Here is a 25,059-nt window from a genome sequence, read left to right as displayed (position 1 = left end):
TGCAAACGCCAAATTACATAATAGTATACTCAGAAGGGCCCTTTTATGAACACAAGTGTAAAATACAGAAACATGGGCAAATCATCATTTTTTAACCTACAATACTGAATTTTCTCTTCAGAGCAATATGCGCAAACGTGTGTGTAAGAATAGAAAACATATATATGAATACCTTTTTGACATTGATTCAATTTTGTGCTTTGCTTTTGTGCTCGTGGATAATTCCTATAAAGTCCAATGGAAATCATTTTAAAAAATGGGAACTATTCCCTTAAGGTAGGGGTTTACAGATAAGGGATCTCATGCTTGCATAAATCTATCTGATGTATAAATGGGAAAGCCAGGTAAGATGGCAGTGTGAAGCTGTGATAGAAAAATCCCTGGGCCAGTGCTTTTTTTTCCTGAAAAAGACCATGGACCAAGGGAAAGGATTTAATAATTGAATCCACTGAGCGACCACATTGTGATTTTGTGTTTTCTTGTTATTTCAAACTCCACATTCGCAAACCAGGGCCCTTACCTGAAGAGGAATCCCACATAGCACTCTAAATCTACTCATTTTCAACAGGCCAATAAAGATAAAGGACCTGGTAAACCAATGTCTGAAGTGGTCAAAATTCCCTCTTGGGTGATAGATGTAAGCTAGCTTTCACAGTTATGTCATTGAATGCAATAAATACATATCATAATATTCTTTTTCATATTAGAAATTGCTGTTTTGCATTCATTTTTGTTACACCTCTAAAAGAAACTGCAACATACTCTATCACACTAGCTTTGTGTGTATATATAGTTTATACTATATCACAATGCAAATAGTACCTTGTGAAACAAAGGTGTCATATGTAACATAGAAGAAAAAGATCTGTGTGGCATATAATTGATTAACGTAGTAAATGAAACATAGCCAGGTTTGTGTTATGATCTGCTGAAAATGTGCAGAAAATTAGGGAATGTAGGCAGATGGTGCACAGTGGAGGGTAGTGGCAGGTCATACGCAGCATTTGGAGGGGGCAGAGAGACATAATGTGTAGTTCGTTCCAGTTCCAGAGCAACTACATTCTGTGAGGAGCCAGGCAAGTTCAATAAGATAGTAAAACTTGGAAAAGGGGTTTTTTATGATGTGGGATACAAAACAGAGCTTATGTTAACATTATGTTCTATAATATATATTTATTGTATATGCAAAACATGGATGTATGGATGTTTTGTGCGAAATGCTGAAGCCACAGATACTAAATAATACAACACTGTCTCTAGTAATGTAGAATTATATATTTTAAGCTATATGGTATTAGTACTGTTTTTAAACCTGTATGCAGACATAGTGTTTACATCTATATGCAAAATATATTCTTATAGGGAGTTCAACACGGAAATTCTTATATTGGTGTGTTTTAATTATATATAGAGCTCCTTTTGTATGCAGTTCTGTACATTAAAATGACATCAACCAAAGGCTAGTGATACAGTACCATTGTGACTGCTTGGTTTTACTTTTATTAATATAATATATTAATAATATTTAATACATTATTGAAATTTTCTCTTAAAAACAAATGCTCACTGCAAAATGCTTTTCTTCTCTTATAGATAGATATATATATATATATATATATATATATATATATATATATATATATATATATACAGGTCAAGTGTAAAGAGTACAGTAAGGGAGTTATTTATCAAAGGAACAAATTTTAGAGTTTTTTTAGACCTCAAATGAACTCACAACTTGAATGGTTTCTAATTTAAGAAAAAACTTGAATGGAAAAAACTCGAATCAGCGAGTTCGGGGTTAACAACCTCAAATTGATCGATTGATTGAAAGTTTTCCAAAAAAGACTTGAATATCATGAAGGCTATTAACATCTGCAAATGGTTCAAGGGACCTCTGCCATTGACAGGTTTTAGATGTTGTATTTTCAGATTCCAGCAATTTCCAGGGTCTTATAAATCTTGAAAAATTCAGGGTTTTTTTCTGAAAAATCAATTTTTGACTCTAAAGCTGGCCATAGACGCAAAGTTCCGATCCTTGATTCGTACGATTTTAGGAACGTGTGTGGAGAGTCCCGACATTTTTCGTCCCACGGAGATCGGTCGTTTGGCCAGGGTAAAATTTCTGTTGACTGACAATGATATCTCAGCGTGTATTGCCGATCGTACGATTTTCAGTGGGAGACTGTCACCAGCTTTGTCGGACATAACATTTTGTACGATTGCTGTCAGGGGCAGAACATCAGCCGATCTGTTCTTTTACTACTTTATGTGATCGGAATGATTAGTGGCAGGTCGGGAAATGGGGAAGTCTGATGGTTCGAGGATTCAAACGATCGGATCTTTGCATCTATGGCCAGCTTAAAATACCCTTCAAAAATCCTCAATTTTTTCATGGAAACACAACTCGAACCTTAATAAATCTGCCCCTAAGAGGCAAGGAGAAACCTAGATAAAACCTTTGGCAGGACACTTTAAGGCAATGCAATTCTTACTCTGGCTACACATGGATTTTCTCTCTGTTAGGGTTAATGATCATTCTGAGCTGATCTTAATAGATGTAAAGCAAGACTTAAAGCCTTGTCAGCCTATGGACAACATCAGTGCAGTGTCATTGGCTGACCTGGGAATGACAGGGACCCCACCTCTTTTGCAATTGTATTATTTGGCTTTGTGGCCAACTGACAAGATCAGTTTACTCTAGCCATGCACATATGAATTACATATATAAGCATTTAAATGATTTAAAAGGGAAGCATTTAAATGCTGGGTGGGTTACCTTTTTCAGAATGTAGGAATGTGCCAAGTTTCTTCATGTATTCAATTCTAATGTTTTATCAAACTTATGTAACTTTGCTCAGTAAATTGAAATACATAGTATTTGTTCTGGAATTTTTAGTAACTAAACATGTAAGTGTAGGGTGTGTGTACAGGACATCTTTCCAAGAGCTGCTTGTTGCCTCACCCTGATATTGAGGAAGAGCAGAATATTGTTGGTTGTGCAGGTACACACATGTTCTTGTTTATCATCTCATTCACTCTTTTAATCCTGTAACCAATACAATTTGCATGATATTTTTTGTGGCAACAGTAAAACTAACAGACAATAAGGTTTAGTAAAAGCCTGGACATTCCATTAGAAAGCTAGAAAAAACGTCTAATGTCTTGCAGCGCATGTCATGCACTTTAAAGTGCAAAGCTATATGACACTTGGTGTGTATCTGTGATAAGGGTGCCAGAGATTCCCCCCCTGAGCTGCACTCATTTCAAATGACACAAGTTGTCCACCACCATTGCTTTAATAAATGGACCTGTTGGTGCACAGTAGTATTCCACAAATGCAAGATTATCATTTTGCAACGCTTTGCTTTCAAATGGCTACTTTGAAGTGCTTGACTAAACATATGATAACAAATTAGTCAAGGTGTATTACAATTTGGGGGAAAATTGTGTGCTCAAAATTTAGGAAGTTTATCCTCTTAAACAAAGGTGTGCTGCCCTTTAAATCCATTTTAAAGGTTCAAATAAATAAGTAAGGAAAGATTTAGTAAAAATGGCACTGGGTTGCAGTATTTACCTCCATGAATTTCATCCATCATGTTGAGTTTTATGCAGTCACACCTTGTTTTGTTATAGAGTTAGACCCTACATTATATTCTGTAATCCCTCCATAGCTGACAAATTGACCTAAAATGATATGTCAAGTTGTGATGGATACCCAAGGAGACAATGCAGTGTTAGAATCTTTACAGTTTATTCAGCTTTTGTAAAAAAAAAAAAAAGATTTGAAGACTTTTTCACAATACTAGGATTGTTTTTAATGGAACTAGTATCTATTAGGATGCAGTATTACATTATTTGTTATTATGTAAAGTCAAGTGCCATTTGATCAAAATAAAATATTGACAGAACACAATGAAAAGTAAATGTCATTTAAAACATAAACCAGCCATATTTTGTATGCTACATCTTCAACATTAATCACTGGATTACTAAACTAGGTACTCACTGAAACAAATATTTGGCAAGATGTCAAGTGCTGTAAAATACAATTTTACCTTATACTGAATTAGAATAAATAAATATAAACTGCACTGCTTTATAGGGGACAATGAGCACATATGTTAATATTATTATATTCAATGTGCTTTGATACAGTTAGAAAGCTAAAATCTTTTTTTTTTTTTAATATGCTCTAGAACGTGTTTGCATTAGCAGTGACAAAATGTTCAACACAGACCCATTAAATGCAGCAAACATTTAATATTTTGGATTGTTAAGATAGAAAAGACTACTAGAACTTGAATAAGATTTTGATCTGGATGTGAGCCATTTTGTTAAACATGGTAAATGATTAAAAAAAGACATAGTTTAAAAGCTGCTTTATTATCTCTGCTTTTTAAAATGGTACAAAAATGAAAAATAAAATTAGGCGCATAGTTGTGTTGTGCATCTATGTATCCATATTCTATAAACAATAGATTGATCAACTGTTGTCTCTATGAACAGTTGATAGGGTAATATGTAAGAAAAGATTTTACATTAATGTTCAGCTACCCGCACATTTTAAATATATAGAATTCTGTAGAAAAAAATCTATATATCTATACATTAAAAAGATAGCTTGTTTGTGAGATGATAAATAAAATGTAAATTGTGGAAATGGGAAAGCAAATCAGAGGGTTTTTAAAATATTTTTGTATGAAATAATTTACCATGTTTACGAGAAAAAAAATCCAACCACAACAATCATTGTGCTGACATATATTTATAAGATGATCACATTTATTCGGACATTGAGTTCGCTGGTTAGCATGACAATATTTTTGGCTACAATCGTTAATAGCATTAATAATGAACAGGCTGTATCGTTTGACTGCATGTTGTGTTTTTATTGCGTTGTGTTCTCATCTAAATAGACTCCAATAATGTTCTTTCACTCCCCGTCTTCACATTTAACCTATTTAATAGCATAGGGTCCTGGATCCCTTCTGCTGCTGAAGGGGTTTATTCCAACTATCAACCCCTTTCTGCCAGCTAGACAATAAAGTAAAAATGGGGCTCTCTTTTTGTTTGCTTTAAAACAGAACTGATTATTTGTATTCTTTTAAACTGCTCTGAATTGAGTCAAGGCTGCATTTATCCTTCCATGCAGCGTGAGCACACGGAAAGGATTCACGCTGCTCTGGAGTACCAGGGATAAAAAAAAGAAAGCTATTACAGTAATTATTTGTTATTATTTAATGTGTAGTCCAGGAGGCATTCTCCATCTTTGAATGTTTGACACATTTCATGTGAACATCTGTTGTTGATTCATGTTTCTGGTGTTATTAATCTTCTTGTAGGTAAGCAGGTGATTCACCCGAGTCAGGTTCCTATTGTCCAGGAGCAGTTTACTCCGAGCGCTGACAAAATAAAATGGGCCCACGAATTGATTTCTGCTTTTCAAGAGCACCAAAGATTAGGAAAGGTAAAAATAAATATTAGTCCAGAGTGTCATCTTTTCCTTCCCGTATGCTGTTTTATATCCATTGCTAACTTTTCTAGGCTGTATATTTGCACAGTATTACCACACTGCAGTTATTTAAATTAGATCATTTATCTGCCTACTCTTTGTCATTTTTTCCCTTTAAATTAAACTACTTTTTAAAAAAAAAAAAAAAAATGCCATACATGCCTGTTAGTAGCTGAGAACTGAATTTATCTTTCTTCATTTTGCTGTGTGTCTGTATCACAATATGCACCCCTCCTGTTATTCCTCTGTATTCTTTTTTTTCAGTTGAAGCCTTCCCACACATTTGCAGTAAATCTAACATGGAGATTTATATTTGTGGCTTACTTCTTGAACAGAAGGCATGCTGTTAACCTGTACTATTCTACACTGAAATCAGTAGCATATTCATCTTACAAAATTGAAATCAAGTCAATCTAAAAAAAAAACACTTGATATTGTTAGCTATATTAATCCTCTGTTATGCCTGTTCATGATTCAATGGCCATATAACTCTTTTTAATTGTGATGATTAAGAAGTAGCTCTATTTGAAACAGCGATTTAAAGACCAGAGAGTTGGAGACACAAGAAAGCAAATTAACAGTGGAATATGGTTGTTGCTAATTTAGTGCATCATTGAGTCTCATGTTTCCTGCACTGTGGGTTTCTGCTATGTAAATATTGCAGTGGTAATGTACAATCTGTCTCCACATAGTGCCAGTAATACTTAAATTAGGTGTCGCCTGAAGGAAGGTTTTGATGCCAGTTGTAGCATTGTCAGTTAATTATCTCTTAGTTTATTTGAAATAATCCAGTTTACAGGTTTTAAAAATAAGGATTTTTTTTAAACTTCATGTTACAGTTTAGTGTATCTCAAAACTCAAATCATTAAATAGAAATTACTCTGAAATGTGGATCATCACGCTGTGTACAGTAATTAGTTACATATGGGGCCTCATTTGCAAAGCAAGTATACTCAACAGAACATCTACCGCCACTAACAATCTTGTTTGGCAAAAAGAGGGAAAAACATTTTTTTTTTCACTTGCATTGTGCAGTCATTTAATGGAAATCACAATGCATGCTTCATATATAATTTCCTTTGTACAATATATCATCCTTTCCCCTCATGAGAACACGTTTCTGAATGCATTCAGGTTTTGTCTTCACAAGATACTTTGGAGCACAGCAATGTTATGGATATAAATTTAAATTAGAATAAATGCTTGGGTGGTGAGATTTCAAATAGCTTTGTACTTGAGATTTCAGAATGAAAAGTACTAAAATAACAGGATCCTTGACATTCATATAACTATAGACTAGAACTTCAAAACTGGATATTTCTATATGTATTACATGTTTTATTTAAGTTGGCCATGCTTTGGCCAGTTTGCAGGATATCCAATCAGTCATGTACATATTTGACTAATCTACACAGATGCATGCCTAAAAGTACATCATTTTCAGGGAAAGCAGGATGAAGGTACAATCTTTCTCCAGTTCATATTGGTCATTGCTAACCACCTACACTAAGGGCAAGCAATAGTGATCTCAATTTTCTGTCCAGACAGACCATCTGTGATCCAGTGCTGCTATGGGCTTTGCTCTTGTAGATTATAATGGATAATATACATCCTACTAATATAAAAGAGGATATTAGAAATATCCATGTTCTGTGAATTAATTTATTGGTGCTGTAGTTGTATATATCTGTGCAATATATGGAATCCCTTTTGTCTTAAACTACCTGAGAGATTATGGCTTGACTAAAAGTGAGAAATAATGCTTTTATATATCGATTATATATCAATATCCATTATCGAGATTTTTATATATAAAACTGTCATACACCCCTTATAGAATCAGATTGTGAAACATCAAAAGACATTTCCACCACCATGTAAGTGTTAAATACAGGACTCCTATACAACTCCTATACAACACTTAGCACTGTGCTTTCAGTGCAAGGGTTAGGTGCAAGGAATAAGCATTTGGCAATCTGAAGGCCCTAAGGGTTAAGCTACACAGGAGAGTTTGTAGGATGGTCCTGGGTCGGCAGATAACATCTTACAAGTGGGATGTAGTTGCATGGGTCAAAAAATAAATACATTTAAAAAAATATAAATAAATATATATATATATATATATATATACATATACATACATACATACATACATATACAACATCTTACAAGTGGGATGTAGTTGCATGGGTCAAAAAATAAATACATTTAAAAAAATATAAATAAATATATATATATATATATATATATATATATATATATATATATATATATATATATATATATATATATATATATATATGTATGTATATATAAAAAATCTTGTGCTGTTGTGTGGCAAGATCAGAAAAAATCTGACCCACAAAATCTGATCTAAATCTTCCATGTAGTTTAGCCCTATTATATTTTGTATATACTGTTGGGAATTCTGATTTTGCTAGAAATACTACCATTTTTTGGGTGCTTGATGTACAAACAGACACAAGAAAGATGTGTACTATCTCCTGTTGTATCCATTGATGTGTAAGTGGATTGCTTTGGGATGTATACTTAGAAGGGGAGTGTGCTTAACATTGTCCATGTTTTGGCAAATCATAGATGACTCCATATAAGTAGTTTTGTGAACAGAATGTAGACTCTACCTCTGAAATAGTGCAGGAAGGGTACAACATTATTTAAAGAGGAATACATTTCACCAAAACCCATATACAGTACATAACAACAACACACAAACTCAAGTCATTAAATATATCACATAGTATTCAATGAGGAGGTTGGTGTTCTCCTTTAATGCTATATACAAAATTGGTGTCATGAAAATGATTCATTTCTGTGGCACTACTTTATGAATAAATCATGTGTATATATGGGTTGCTGCTGGTTGAGAAAAAATTCTTTGGCATAAAAGAAGGAAAAATAAAGGTAGCAAAAGTTGTCATTGTGAATGAGGATTATTGGCAGTTGTTATAGAAGTAAAGGTGAAGCCATTCTCCATAGTGTGGCAGCAGTTTGGATAAATGACCACTTGTAAACCATGTGTAAATATAAATATTTTACATGTGTCAAAATATTATCTAATGTTGGGGCTTTGCTTTACAAAACAGAATTGTTTTTCTTCTAGATGCTGTGAATAAGTGTAGCACATTTATTATATTATCTCTTATAGATGGTAAAATTGTGTCTGACAAGCAGTGTAAGCCTAACAAGACACAAACAAATTTCATATTTTCTACGAGGAAGTTCTCTACAATTTTAGCATTTTTAGACCTGAAAATATATAAAATATTTTCAACAGTCACAATATAATTTAGGCATAAGCTGATGAAGGATTGGTGTTTTTACTTGGCATTTGGAATATGAATGATAGGGTGTTCATTGAGAAAGTCCTATTTGCTTTACATTCAGTTGGGAATAGATCTACCAAATATATTGCTTGTTAATGCTCAATAATAGCATTTCTACTCGCTGAGTAGATTTATAATTCTTGTTTTTTTCTGTTCTTGAAACAGAATCTTACATTATTAATATTTTGCACTTATAGTTTTTGACTGTGTCATATGCAGTTGCCTGTTTATTTTGGAAATGTTAAATCAAGAGAAACACAAAAAAGCAGTTGCATTCATTTTATTAATGGATTTTTATATTTTTATATATTTGACTGATATTATTATTATTATTGTTGTTGTTATTATTAGTCCATATTTCTAAATATTATGAAATGGTTGTATACATTAAACATACAAAAAGCATACTGAGCAACCAAAACCAATACAAGAGGTAAAGAGGACCCTGCTCAAAAGAGCTCACAATCTAAAAGACTGCTATGTGATTTGATTCATTTTGCAATTCATTGTTTTCAGCGTGTTACAAACTAGTGTTTAACATGTACTATGACTAAAGGTCAAATCAGCATATCTAGAGCACATGCCCCTTTCCAGGCAGATCAAAACTTCTGAAGTGGCACAGGCAATAGAGTTGCTATCTGGCCCTGACTGCTCTCCTGGTGATTCATTGGTCCCTCCCCTTAACGTTAGACAGAAAGAGACCTCAAATCTACCCAGGCTCCTGGGGGTAATTAAAATCTATTACAGAAGATCCAGGCATTTAGTCTGAAATCTTTGAAATATATAGTTTCTTACTTGGTTCACTAGATTGTTCCTTTTGCTTTATTGTAAAACAATTGCTGCATCCTTATTTTTTATACATATAAGGATTCACTGTGTATTCAAAATAGAGAATGGGCTCATTTATTTTATTTGCAAATATTTAATACCAGATTAGAAGCCACAATAAAGGCTTTGATGTCTGACATATCAAGGTCAACATGCCAGTCACAATTGTATGATCTTTGTCCTTGGTGTTCATTTACTGGGCATCTTTCTGCCTACTGTACTAATAACTGCCTCATAATGTTGCTGAAGCCACAACACCCCTATCTATCCTAACAAGAGTGAGTGACCACTTTATTCATTGCATGTGATTGTAACCTAAGACCTGAGGTTATAATATGTCTTTATGTCCATTGCTACTTTTACCCAATAGTAAACAACATCCAAATGATGTAGCATGTACAAAGATGGTGCTGAAAATGTCAAAGCTCACCCTGGATCGTTAGGTTATATCACATTGCTATTGTTTGGCAGATGCACAAATTAGAGCATATTAATAAGCTATATTGTCAATGGCAGAGCGTCAGCAACTACTATTACATATATAAAACAAAATACCATTGAAAGACGCAAAACCATAAACACACTCCAAGCAATTCTATGTTCAGTTTATTGAATCTTGTCTACTGGTGAATCCCAAAAATATATGTCCCCAATCATCGATAAGGTGTTAATGCAATAAGTATTCAATATATGCAACTAGAAACCAATGTGATCTTATAAACACTGAAATTCATATTATAAATAACACACAATCATGTTAATGCATCATAATGGGATATAAACAAAGTTCACACAGTGTGTTTTCTTCATTGGCATAGATACTCTGCATGCAGGGAAAACGCACCATGTGCTCATGATCTAATAGGTATGTGGCAAAAATATGTTGCTTAATTGTAGCACTAAAAAAACGATAAAACATACATACATACATATACAGGTAAAGGAAAAGTTTTCTGTTATATATTAAAGTTGCATTCTTAATTAAGCCCTAAACTAGATGCATTGCAATGACGAGTGTTTGTATACAATTCATATCAATGATATTGGTGATACCCTGCCAGCAATCCAAGAAATGTATCTACCACACTACAATACGTTTATCATTTTTATGTGCAAGAACAATTAATATTTTAAAGCCACACAAATACAGCCAATATAGATTAGGGTGACTACACACTGGCCAACTGGAATATTGACTGCCGTTCATCTTGACTTAAGTGTGCACTAACAGGCACAGCATGAGTCTATCAGTTGACACACTGGCAGATCTAGGCATACCAATGGTACGAAAATGCAGACGCTCACTTTTTTGTGCCAAAATGTACCTGTGTGTACTGACAGGTGGACACTGTGTCTGTCAGTGCACATCAAGGTGATCTGCCCATCTTGTGCAATAATTCGATTTTGTATGGCAGTGACTTTTTTTCTTGGTAATCTCTAATCACTAATCTAATAGACTCTTGTTGGACATTAATCACTTCACCCTTTGTCTTCTGTAAAAAATCAAACAAACAGTTAATTGATACAAAAACCTTTGTAAATCAATGTGACCCTCAAATTTAATGGGTGCACAACTGGGAGCAAACATTAACCAGAGAGGTCTCTTTTTGATAGAGGGTTCAATACTTCAGGGGCTACAACCTTCAGAGCCATCTTCCTTTTCTTTCTCTTTCCTTCTACATATTTTAATATATATTGTATATACCCTTGTATATACAGTATCCCTTGGGCAGTGGCTTGTCTGCCATGAGGCAAGGTGAAAGTCTTTCCTCATGCTGCATTGACCCATAAGTTTCCAGGTGTGGCAAAAAGTTGCTCCTGGTAACTTTAAGAGACAAATTTCAGTTTTTTATACTGGAAATTCAGTTCTTCTAGTGCAATTGCGTTCTCTGCACAAGTGATGCGGCCCCACTGGACCCCCTCTGGAGAGATATAGGGAAAAGTGGTGGGGAAAAGGGGGGCAGCATCATGGAAGCTGCCTCAGGGCATTTAAGGGGCCAGACTCTCTTTTCCCCTTGGGACTGGATGATTGAAAATATCCCAATTTATCATAGCATAGCGATTACTAGTTGCTAAACCTGAAGTATACTGTGGTGCTTGAAAGGTTGTGAACCCTTTTAAGTTTTTCAATATTTCTGAAAATACATCACACAATTCCTAAAAGGAAAACCTGATTTAATAAATTAGAGTAACATTATACTTTTTTGTTTATACTTTTTGTATATCATTCTCTACATCATACAAAAAGTTAATATAAAGGTCAACTACCACTTTAATCTTACTGCAATGTTCTCGAAGGACCTGGAGGCAGTTTATACTAGGAAACCCACCAGCTGCTGAAGAATGTGATCAGTCTTTTTTTAATAACAAACCTCAATATTCATCTATTAATCTAATATTTAGGGGCATACTTATCTTAATGTGAGTTCATCCCACTTTCTATTCATTCCTGTAGGATTTTTAGAAGTGTATTTATCAATTGGTGAAAGTTAGGCTGGTACTCGATGGTGCCCGAAATTGGCCCCTAAGTGGACATTAGCATCCTCCTCTGCCTGCCCCTGAACCATTGTTTCAGCTTAGCTTCAGCTATTTCCAACATGAGAAATTCGCACATTTCTTCGCCAAAATCAGCCATGTTTGCCTGCACCCAAGCCCGTGTCTGGCACTAGCCTAACCTTTCACCCATTTACAAATACACTTCTAAAAATAGTAGGTAAATTTTTCTTTGTCTAATCTCATATTTTGATAAATCTGCCCCTTTATCCCATTTATTCATAAAATTCTTATCAGTGCATCGTACCCTTGGTTTAATTTGTATGAATACAGGGCTGTTTTCAAACCTAAATTAAAAATAATATTTTTGTTGTGAAAAATGGCTTGATATAAAAAAAATATAGATGTAAACCATTTAGCAGCCAAATTCCAGGGTAAAAAGTCTACGATTTATTTTTGAAACTGCTTGATTTCCAGTGTATTGTCTTCTATATATCATCAGGTGTCACAGGATTATGGTGAAATTACTTCCTCGCCATACCAAAGCCTTTCATTCTCATTATACAGATCAACCTTTAAGGTTTTACATACAGTATTGGCTCATGAAAGGTAGAAATCATATGACAAAGTGCAGGCCTATTTATTACAGGAAAATGAAAATGCACTATACAGTTTCTCTCAAAATCGAAAGATAGTGCTGCATGTTTCAGTTATGTTATTCCATGCTTCATCAGGAGAAAAAAAACGAAATTGCAGATAATACCCGCACTCCTTCACACCATCTCGTTTTGCCGGGTGCTTGGTCAAAAGTGGTATATAAAATTGTAGAAAGGACCAGCACTCCGTTTTCCAAAGAATTCAGTAGTTTATTTTAATATCACAGTGTCTCCAACGTTTCGGCCCACTTGATAAAGGCCCCAAAGTGGGCCGAAACGTTGGAGACACTGTGATATTAAAATAAACTACTGAATTCTTTGGAAAACTGAGTGCTGGTCCTTTCTACAATTTTATATATATATATATATATATATATATATATATATATATATATATATATATATATATATATATATATATATATATATATATATATATATAAACAAAATTACAAACACAAAATAAAAACATATATAATAAAATCAGACAGAACTTTCTACTGGCTGAAATAATATGCAGATATATTTAACTTAATATTTAAGCCATTAAGTTCATTCTCATGTGTTTTCAAAGTTATTTTATGTACTAGTCTCTGTCTTCCCTAAATACAATTTGTTGAGTGGACATATACATATGTATACCACATATATATTTCCACACTGTGCAAAAATGATGGCATTTTATTAAACAAATGGCTGGTCGGTTTGGCTAGTTTATTCCTTGTAGAGCCCTTGCAGATTCAATGACAGTGCAGTGATCATGAGCAAGATTTAAAAGGTGCTTTTTGACACAATAAAAGATGACAAATAATCAGACAATCAGAACTGCTCAGAATGTATTTGGGTCACTGTGAGTTTGTGCAACTTGAGTTTTGAGTGAATAGTTTTTATAGGCAAAATCTGTATTAGCTACTGTGTACACCTGCGTAATCCCAGCAGGATGCTTGTCCATTGCTAAGAAAGCATTTCAGATAAATGGCTTAATGCCTGAATGTGGTGTTCATTTTGTCTTTTACCAAGAAGTGCTCTGTTTTATAAAAAAAGAATCCTAGTTTACTGTATTTTTTTCTGATTTGAACTCACCCAGTCCAGAGAAATATGATACAAACAGACTTTTAAATACCAGTTTTAAAGCATTTTCAGAATTTCATGATGCATTTCTAAATATTGATTCTGCTTTGATACATGTTGTTTCTCATTTGTACTCACATTCCAGAGAATGTATTTTGTTTTGCATTATAGCTGCATATAATGAGTTCTGAATAACAGGCAAGGCAAGTCATGCCGTAATGCAGAAATACTGTTGTCTTATCTGCAGTGATATAACAAAAATCTTTGCAGAACATTGTTCTAGCCCTGTATAAATATGTGTGTGTGTGTGTGTGTGTGTGTGTGTGTGTGTATGTATGTATATATATATATATATATATATATATATATATATATATATTTTGTTGTGTTTATGTTATTCAAGACATGCCATACCTATATCTGGTCATAAATGTAGGAGGAAAACATGACAACATGGTACAGGTTTGCTTCTGGCAACAAAGATGTTAATTTATCCAGGGTGATATTTTACCTCCCGCTTCTCCAGGCTTTGGTTTTGTGACAGTTCTGGACCTCAGCCAGCTTCGGTTTAGTGGTTGTCATTGACAACAACTTGCTGGATCTGGGTTTCTTTCTTTTTTTTTTTTTTTTTTTTTAATTCCCTCTATCCCATATTCTACAAAATATTCCTGATCTGAAAACTGACAATCACTTTTAATTCGTGGAAGTTGTTGAATCTCTGTAGATCACCTGCCCACATTTTGTTTAATTTTTCCTTCACCCCCAACTGACACCAATTGCTTTCAGATATATTTAGCAGTGAATGCACTTTGAAAATGAATGAAATGCTCCGCTTCTGTGTAATAATGGAAGCAGAATGTACCTTCTACTCTGACAAGCACAATTAAGAAGATTTTGGATACTTAAAGCCTTCTCACTAACTGGTTTCTGTAATGGGGAGAGAAAAAGGGAAAAGACAGATCAAAGACAGTTATCGCAAGCAAACATATGCTCCCCGGCATCTCCATCCTTAAATGTGATCACCAGGAGGAAGGCTTGTTATGGAGAACCCTCAGTGCATGATTTTTCTCCTAAAGTGTAGTCTGAGTTCAATTCTAGGCCATCTATATGTGCTAAATAAGTGGAAAATCTAAACAAATCATGCAGTGTTTTTTTTTTTTATATTTATTTTTTTTTTTTAGTAAAACATGCAGTGTGTGTGTGTGTGTGTGTAAATATTTACATGCACAGTAAGTATTAATAAATATTTAAATACACATGTGTTTGTGTATATAGAGTCTGACTGTAATGTGACCTATTGGCATGCATTTAAGGCTCTTATACATGTGTTCTTTCATGCATTCCTGTACAGTGGTTTTTTATGCATTCCACTACAGGGGAACACAAGTTATTGGAGCCCATTCTTCCCTTTGTTACCAGTACCCACAACGCCATGCTGAACTGCTGAAGATGGGGTCAGATGCTGCAAGTCATTTTTCTCCTGCATTTAGCAGAACCACCCATGCAGTGGAACTCATAAAAAAGCCACCACAACCATAACAATAGGAAGTTGAATTTTCATTTTCTTTGTTTCCTAATGACAGAACTCGGTGTTGGGCAAGGGGCTTTTTAGGAAATATTTACAAGTTTTAGTCTAGGTACTTATACACCTTTAGGGCTACAGCACAAGGTATGTTTTGTTGCATGTACGAAGACAAAAGGTCTGAAGTTCCCTTCCCACTGCCATTAATGTGAATCTCTGATGGGAAAGCATATGCAACCATGTAGTAGCCCAGAGTTGCTGAGCAAGACAGTTTTGGGCTGCTACGTTAGGCATAAGTGACACACATGTTTTCCCACCAGTGATTTACATTAATGCCAGTGGGAAGGGAACTTTGCATGTTTTGTCGCTGCCACTGGAGGAGATTAAATGCAAGCTACAAAATGTTAGGTGTTCCTGTAACTTAAAGGCAAATACTTTTATTGTAGGCACAACAGGGTAAGTAAATTAAAAAACAAAATAAAACTGTCTGGATTTGAACCAAGCAATGATTTTCTGTTTTTTACCCAAAGCAAAGTCTTCCTTTGTCACAAATAAATCTCAATGTAGCACAAGCTTGTTGAGAATTTCTTCCAAAATTCCAGACCCTTAAAGAAGCATCAGTTCAGAGAGGCAAGCTTTCTTAAATTTTGAGAAGCCTCATCAAAAATTTGGATAAAATTATTAAAATATTTTTTAATCCAGTGTATTTACAAGGGATAATGGGATTTGCCCGATCATTCCACATGCACATTTTTACTGTATGTATATATCAAATTTTTTTATACGTTTTATTTTTGCATTTTAACAAAAGGTAAAACAAAACAACACAACAAGGGATGATAAATCTATATTTAGGGCACAGACTCGAGGAAAGTCAAGATGGACCAATATCCCTAGGTATTTAAATTGCTCCACACAGGGGAGGGGCTGCACCTGGTTCTGAAGTCCCTGCGGGGGTGAGTCAACATGCAGAAGGGTGGATTTGGACCAGTTGCGGATCAGGCATGCTAGTGGTTCAATGGCAATAGCAAAAAGATATGGGGACAGGAGGCAGTCCTGCCTCATACACCTTGTTAGTGGGAAGGAGGAGGATATCTTACCATTGCTCTGAATTTTGGCTGTAGAATTTGTGTACAGCAATTTGACCCATTTAAGAAATTTGGCACCAAAGCCCATGTACTCCATAGTTGCCCACAAGAAGTCCCATTGTAGGGAGCCAACGGATATACAAACTTTAAACACAGGAAAGCACTTGCAAGCGTGTTGTGTTGACACTAAACATTAAAAACACACACCCCCGTTAACTTTTTATATTGGGCAGTAAAATAAAAACTTAGTAGGGACTTTATTATTGTAAACTCTGTTTTGAAGAAACCAAAAGGTCTTTAAAATGCAAACAGTATTTATCAGTCGAGGTGCAGCACTGATGGGCTGCAGACACTTCATTGCAGGTGGAATGCACTTTCTTAGTGCATTCTAAGATATTTAACCATCTACAATATCATTAACAAATGGATTGTAAAGCACTAGGCCAAGCAGTGATCAGTCAGAAATGAGCCAATGTTTCGTATATGTGGTGGTCTATGAAGATAAACATACACAGGTATGGGATCTGTTATCCATAAGTCTATTATCTTTCTTCCATGCCCAGGCAGACATATGCCCAGCAGAGTTAAAATGCCAGCCAGGTCTGGACTGGGAGTATAAGCTCTGGAGTTCCAAGTACAAGTACAAAAACAGCCCAACCAGCTCACTCATTAAATAGTGACTTTCTATGTAACTATGTAACTATCTTACAGCAGCCCCAGAACCCAAAGATCACCAGTCAGGCCTGAGGCCAGCTTTTCTGGCTTTTCACTCTTCAGTTCATGCACACCCACACCCTTCATGTGGGCACACATACAATATATGTACCTTCTCACTTGCATCAGTCATTTTAATCTGTCATGGATATATATATCTTTACTGTCTGAACTGCAAAAGGCTGGCTGGGGATTATGGGATTGACAGTTGTAGCCATCCCTACCTTAGTGCCTGCCAGAGTATTACTGTAAGAAGATAACACTGCCAAGGAATGTTAATCACTGTATATATTATTGTTAATGTGTAAATCTCCCGAGTGAGAAAAAATGATTTGTGGCTGCCGTTCTTTGATGTTTTGCAGAGTGTGTTCACTCTCCGTGTTAGAATAACAGACATATTTTTACATAAACCCACCATATCCCTCTCTGTTTAACCCTGTATCTACCCAACACCCCACCTATATCATGCTGTTTATATATTTTACATCCTTTGTTTCCATTATACGTACATGTACATCTGCCCCTACCTGATATGGCACATGACAACTGTAGGTACTTCTTTATGCCTCCTTCCCATCACTCCCAGAGCCAATAGTTTCTGGAGCTGGTCCCTGGCATCACCATATGTTCTGTATCTAAGTGTGTGTGTTTCACTGTACGGCGAGAGAAGTTTTATGGACCTGCAGCGACACACATAGACAGCAAAAATAATATTATACTTTTTCTTAAAGGAGACTCTCACTGTAAATTTTTGTGCTGCATTTCTATTATTTTGACTTGCTTTACTTTATATTGTTAAGTTATCTAATTTCTAATAGAATTGATTCATGTTAATGATGTTTATTCTTATGTGTAGGTGCTGGTTATGTGTATCTTAAGGCAGTAAGCTTGAGCTTAAGGCAGTAACCTGTAGTAATGAGATTTTCTTTTATTAGTCTGACACAAGATCAGTCAATGCTTATTGCCTCATAATGGTTCCTATAAGCTGCAGTATTTTTGCACTGAAAGTGCTATAACAGATCAGGTAGTTCAGCCAGGCTGCTCAACAAGATCTGTTGTGAATTCATCTGCACATTTTGGGATACAATGGATAGATATGATAATTTAGCCCTTGGGCAGGTGATTGTATTACATAGGGCCCTTGACTAGGACATCAGATACCTACCAATTCATGTCCTTTAGATTTACAAAATATTGTCAAAATCAACCTTGATTATCTGTCCAGTCATCTGAAAATGTAACAACTGGATAATCATATATAACTATATCTTAACCCAAAGCTCAAGAATTAAGTTAGAAAAAGCCTTTCAGTTGGTCATTACTTTTTTCTATGTATTATGCCATTTTCTTTTTTATCTAACACAGTTTGCACGGAAGCATTTATTAGCTCAGTTTTTATTTTAGATTTACTACTATAAATGTCCAGAGAGTGGCCAGTGCTCTTTGTCAACTCTACTGTTCCTGAAGGGTTAGCAGCATATTTGGGCCAAAACAATGGCCAGCCTGATGGACTCTGTTTGGGAACATGACTAGATCTCAATCGAACTGGCAAAGAACATAAATCAGTTTATGTGGTCCTTTACTATAGGATCTGCTCTGCCCTCCTGGTCGGCCTGGCATCCATGACAACCAACCAACAGCCAAACAACTGTATGTTAGCTTGTATGCCCAGCTTATGGAAAATTGTGTGTAATTGTTACTTAGGGGCCGATTCACTAAGGGTCGAATATCGAGGTTTAAATAACCCTCGATATTCGACTAGGAATTAAAAAAAGGAATTTTGTTTTGGAGTGTATCCTTTCTGGCTATTATATATAATATAGAAAGAAAAGGTTTGTGGACCCTTTGGTATTATATAGATTTCTACATGAATCACTCATAAACTGTGCCCTCATCTTCAGCTAAGTCACTGTAATATACAGTCAGAATATGCTTTAACTAATAACACACAAACACTTGCCAATACGGAACACATTGTATAAACATTCACAGTCTAGTGTTCCAACCAGTGAGATGATATTGGAGGGGTTGGTTGCAGGTGCCTTGCCCTATTAAATAGCCATCAAAATAATCAAAATAAATATCAAAGAAACTAGCTGGCAAATGCTGCAAACACTTTTGTGTCTGGATGATCATCAATTCACAGTTAGACAAATTAGAAGCCATTTATTAAAATGATTTAATCTTTTATGAGCAAAGTGCAAATTACCATGTTTCCGGAATTCCAGTATAAAAGTGGTTGTTGGCAAAATAACATGCTGCGCATGTGCAAGCTTTACCAGTGCAGACACAAAGTAGCCAATGCTTTGGTAAAACATGCTCAAGTCTTGCTTCCTCAGTTTATGGGGGGCGAGTGTTCACTGTTTAGCGTTTGGGGAAGGGCCACGAGCCCCACACCTTTTCAAACTTTTCAGGGGCAGATCTATTGGTATATAAGTACTACATTCGAGCTATATACAGTTTTATTTGTTCTAGTCATAATTGATGGGAGGGGGGTTGACATTCTTCCACAGCAGAGTTATGCATCTGTGGGCCTGAAAGAAGTTTCCCAAATAGTTATCCTGGTGGGATAATTGTGAGTGTAACCATATTTTCCGCTCTATGTGTAGCAGGAGGTGAGCCTATGATTAAGTGCCTCTAAGGAACGAAACACATAAGGCTCTTACTGTGATGTTTTTTGCCTAAATAAGTACTTTTTACTGCATCAACTTGTGGAGTGTGGTCTGGAATGTGGCAGCCTTTTTTCTATTTGCAATCAGATTTATCAAGGGTCGAATTTAGAGTTCATGGGAGTTTTTTTAAACTCCCATAAACTCCCATGAATTTGAAATTCGACCAACTGCAATTTATGAAAAAATTTAAATTTCTCAAAATTGGTTGAATGGGATCGACCTGCAAACTCGAATCAAATAGATTTTCAGGAAGGCTGCAAATAACTCCAAAACGATCCCAGGATGTCCCCCTTAGGCTAAAACAGCAACTCGGCAGGTTTAAGGTGGTGAATAGTCAAATTCGAATTCTTAAAGGGCTAGTACATGATAAATTTCAAAAATCAAAAACTCGATTCACTTAAAAAAACTCAAAAATTCAAATTTCCAAATTCTAAATTCAAATTTCCACTTTGACCCTTGATAAATCTGCCCCTAAGAGTTGAGGATATGCTGCTTTCAGTAGCAATTAAGGTTCAAATTAGCTGGGAGGCCAATAACACATGCAAAAAAATATGTAAATTGTAAAGAAGCAAGAAGGGGGTGGGACCCTCAGGAAGGTAAATTGGTTGATGAGAGGAGGGAAAAAGCAGTTCCTTTGAATAATGATGCTATTGATGGCTGGTTCAATGCTAGACTAGAGCATAAAGTACAAAGGTCCAGAACCAGATGGTATTCATCCCTGGGTACTAAATTGCCATTGATTGCCAAACCACTTTAATTATTTTTCCAAGATTCTCTGAGATCTAGCATGAGGCTGAGAGATTGGCAAATTGCTGATGTGGTGCCAGTATTCAAAAAGGATCAAGCTGTCAGCCTGACAACTATAGGTCTGTTAGTTTGGCATGAGGCCTGGTATGATGCCAAAAGATTGCCAAATTGCTAATGTGGTGCCATTTTTCAATTGTTATTTTGACATCAGGAATTGCATGATGCTGAGAGATTGGTGAATTGCTAAACTGGTGCCATGAGGGATCATATACTCAGCCTGGAAACTATAGGCCTGTTAGTTTACCAACAGTGTTAGGAAAGTTCTTGGAAGTGGCAATAAGGGACAAGATACTGGAATACAAGGCACAATTGGTGACAAGAAAGCTTGACATTGGAGTGGCAGTGGATGTGATATACTAAGATTATGCTATAGCATTGGTTACAGTACCAAGCAGAAGGTTACTAATTAAATTTATGAATATTGGCCTTGAACATAATATTTGTACATGGATAGAGATCTTTCTAAATAATAGTTGACAAGTGTGACGTGAGTGGTGTGGTGATAAATAGAACATTTTATAATGGGGGGCCACCACATGTACCTGTATGGAAGGGTGAAGGTAGGGGTACCTGTATCTTATGCCATAGGAGCATGTGCATGACAGATGGGTGACTGAACTTGTAACAATCATTGGAGAAGGCTAAGGTCTGGTTCCTAGGGCAGCTTTGGGCTACTAAAGCAATTACCCTGCCGGGTGATGTTGTGATGGCAGGGTGCTGCACACATTACAACAGGCAGCTAATCTCCTGCAAATGCTTTCCCAAAATGTGTTTTAACCCACATTACCTATGTAACTATGAGTACATATCCTTAGTGTCTGAAATGGTAAAAACTTGTGGATTTGTACCTACCAGTACAAATGTTTCGTGATTTCTTTCTGTAGCTGGGGGGAGAGGGAGGAGAATAAGAATTGGTCTCTCCATACTTTAGTATCTGAATTTTTTTATTTTTTATTTTAAAGTGATAGCACTGTTGAGGAGCTTGGTCACCTTATCAATAATTGTCAGTGTGCAAAGCTTTTTTTCGAGAATGATATACTAAGCACTGATTTGTGACTGCCTTTCTTTGATGTTTTGCAGGGTGCATTCACTTTCCATGGCAGTATGATAGACATGCCCTTGCTTAAGCAGGCCCAGAACATTGTTACGCTTGCCAGAGCCATCACAAAGGAATCATCTGCTAAATGAAGCTCCTGCCAGGTGGGCCCAGATTGCACCATGCAAAGAGAAAGAGCAGCGGGAGCAACAAACACCAAGCCACCAGGCAAAGCATCGTGTTAGTATATAAACCTGTTTACAATAAATGGGCAGGCCTGTGTTTAACTTGCTTGCTCTCTAGTGTATTTGCTTTTATTTCTATTGAGTGTCACTGTCGTGTCAAACCTGGGCACAAATGAAGTGGTGCAGTTTAGGGCCCAGTGTGCGCAAGCCTATGCATCAGTCTCTAGTCTATTTGTATAACAGTGGTGCTCCAGCTCATGCATTCCATGTTGTTAACTGGATAAAGCAAGCTGTTGTGCAGAAGTTAACCCAGCTTGTAGAAAGGGTAAGTAAACATAAGCCACCATTGTCCCCAGTTCTAATACTTTCGGCTGAGTGGGTTGAAGCTGCAGAGCCTCTGGTTGTGCCACAGGAGCACTTCAAGGATGTCTGAACAAGCAGTTACCAGAGGTTTCTTTTGCTTAGTAAAACTTGTCAGTGTGTGTCCCAATCGTACAAAGGGCTGCGTCCAAGGAAATGTCTATGTTGTGGGATGTGCAGTAGAGCTGTGACTGCTACATGGCAAATTGTATTTATGCCATAACTGAACCCCTGCCCAGGGCACTGGAGCATGGAGCACCAACCTATTGATTACTTGCATCTTCACTTGTTTTATGGCTCTGACAAATATATGGAATTGAATGTAATTAGAGTGGTTCATCATACCCCAATTGCAAATGCATCAAATTGTGAATTAACTCACATGACAATATATGCCTACATGCAATGAATTGGGTCCACTGTTATTGAATGTTTTCATTAATGACTTGGGGCGGGCACTGTAAGCAAAGTATTGGTGACACAATGATGACACAAAACTATGCAGCCCAATTAATTTAATCCAGGATGTGATATTATCCTTTTTTAAAAGAGGGAAAGATACATAGGAGCAGAGGCTCATTCTTCCCCTTTACAAAGCACTGGTAAGGCCCCATCTGGAAAATGCTGTGCAGTTCTGGTCTCCAGTGATTAAAAGGGATAAAAGAATGTAAGGAAGAGTCACTATGATAATAAAGGGTATGGAAGGTCTCACTTTTGAGGAAAGACTACCCATGCTGGGATTGTTTACAATGGAGAGAGGTGCTTAAAGGTGGAATATATATTTAACTATATGAAGGCACCATATCGTAAACACCAGATGGTTCTTCCAGCAGATATTAGGGGATCCATTGGGGGTCCCATCTTAATGAAGTTGTAGACTTATCTCCTTGAAGTGGTTGTACTGGCAGATATATTAGACATCCTGAAGAAAGGGTTAGATGCCTTGATCCAGGGAATGGTCTGATTACCATCTTAGAATCAGGATAACATTTTTCCCCTTTGAAGCAAATTGGAGAGGCTTCTGGATCAACTAGCAGTTAGGCAGGCTCACTTAGATAAAAAGGTTGAACTTGATGGACATGTCTAAACACTTAAATTACTGTTCTGTAACTACTATTGAGTGGTTCATTGATTATTTTTGCCATGATTAAACAATATTTATAAATTTTTAGGCAGACTTTTAATAAATAACTGACTGTCCAACTGCATTTGTTCCCTAATGTTGCCAAAAAGACAGCATTTTATTTAGTGAAGAGCGTGACAACCTTCACTTCTTCATATACTGAGCTACATCTCCCAGCACTGTTTCCTTTTCAAGAAACAAATGAAAGAGGAATATTTTTGTCAGCAGGCAAGCCCGAGTGAAAATACCCTTTGGCACTTTAACAAGAAGAGGATCAGACAGTTTTTATTCTTTTCATTTAGAATTTATTGGGGGAAAAGACCTTTGCACAGAAGCAAAATACCAAGCCATTATAGGTGTTAGGAAATACAAGAACCTCTCTGCTCACCAAGGACCCTGTCTGCTGTAATAACACTCATTTCTTTATGTTTTTCCCATAACAAAAAAAATCTGTAGAAAAGCATTTTAAATGTATTTTATATGGAAGTTCAGTAAAAACAAAGTTGCATCCAACTGCTTGCACTGGTTGGATGCTATTGGAGGCAGTGGGTTCTGATAGATTGCAAGTTGATTGCCCTAAAATTGCAGTACAGGTTTAGGACCTGGTAACCAGAATGCTCAGAACCTGGGGTTTTCTGAATAAGGGATATTTCCATAATTTGGATCTCCATACCTTAAGTCTACTAGACTATCAAGTAGTCATTAAATAAAGCCAAATAGTTTAGTTTTGCTTCTGATTAGGATGACTTATATATTGGATCAAGTATAAGGTTCTGTTTTATTATTACAGAGAAAAAGCAAGTCATTTTTAAAAATTTGGATTACTTGGATAAAATGGAGTCAATAAGAGATGGCCTTCCCGTAATTCAGAACTTTCTGGATAACAAGTTTCCAGGTAACAGATCCCTTACCTGTACTCTCTAAAATTGATCAGAATTCTCCAGACCAGTTCTGGAGGAATCCCAAAGACAAAGGTGTACACATAGGGGCAGATGTATTAAGGGTCGAATATCGAGGGTTAATTAACCCTCGATATTCGACTAGGAACTAAAATCCTTTGACTTCGAATATCGAAGTCGAAGGATTTAGCGCAAATGCTGCGATCGAACGATCGAAGGATTATTCCTTCGATCGAACGATTAAATCCTTCGAAACGAACGATTCGAAGGATTTTAATACAACGATCGAAGGAATATCCTTCGATCAAAAAAACTTAGGCAAGCCTATGGGGACCTTCCCCATAGGCTAACATTGACTTCGGTAACTTTTAGCTGCCGAAGTAGGGGGTCGAAGTTTTTTTTAAAGAGACAGTACTTCGACTATCGAATGGTCGAATAGTCGAACGATTTTTAGTTCGAATCGTTCGATTCGTAGTCGAAGGTCGAAGTAGCCCATTCGATGGTCTAAGTAGCCCAAAAAACACTTCGAAATTCGAAGTTTTTTTACTTCGAATCCTTCACTCGAGCTTCATGAATCGGCCCCAAAGTGTGCCTAAGATCGAGGCACACTATGCTATTTGGGGAGGTTAGTCAACTCTTCTTTCGGGTGACTAATCTCCCTGCAATGCCTTCCTGACAGCTAGAATCTAAATCGGCAGTGGAATGGCACTCAGCGCTTCGTTTTCCGAAGTCACCCAAAGTTTCCT

The 25,059-nt window shown here is 36.2% G+C and overlaps 1 protein-coding gene across 1 annotated transcript in view; it reads left to right on the top strand.

The window, feature by feature from the left end:
• Window positions 1-22,046, top strand: part of clybl.L (citrate lyase beta like L homeolog) — a 180,955-nt gene extending 158,909 nt beyond the window's left edge. Inside the window, 3 exon segments of the mRNA NM_001093877.1 lie at window positions 5,346-5,470; window positions 21,791-21,878; window positions 21,880-22,046. Of these exon segments, the coding sequence (NP_001087346.1) occupies window positions 5,346-5,470; window positions 21,791-21,878; window positions 21,880-21,998 (332 nt within the window). The 3' untranslated portion in view covers window positions 21,999-22,046.
• Window positions 22,047-25,059: the final 3,013 nt, after the last annotated feature.

Source organism: Xenopus laevis, chromosome 2L (genome assembly GCF_017654675.1).
Source record: "Xenopus laevis strain J_2021 chromosome 2L, Xenopus_laevis_v10.1, whole genome shotgun sequence".
Classification (NCBI taxonomy): Eukaryota; Metazoa; Chordata; class Amphibia; order Anura; family Pipidae; genus Xenopus; species Xenopus laevis.
Note: the sequence above shows the minus strand (reverse complement) of the source record. Positions and strands in the feature narration are given on the sequence as shown.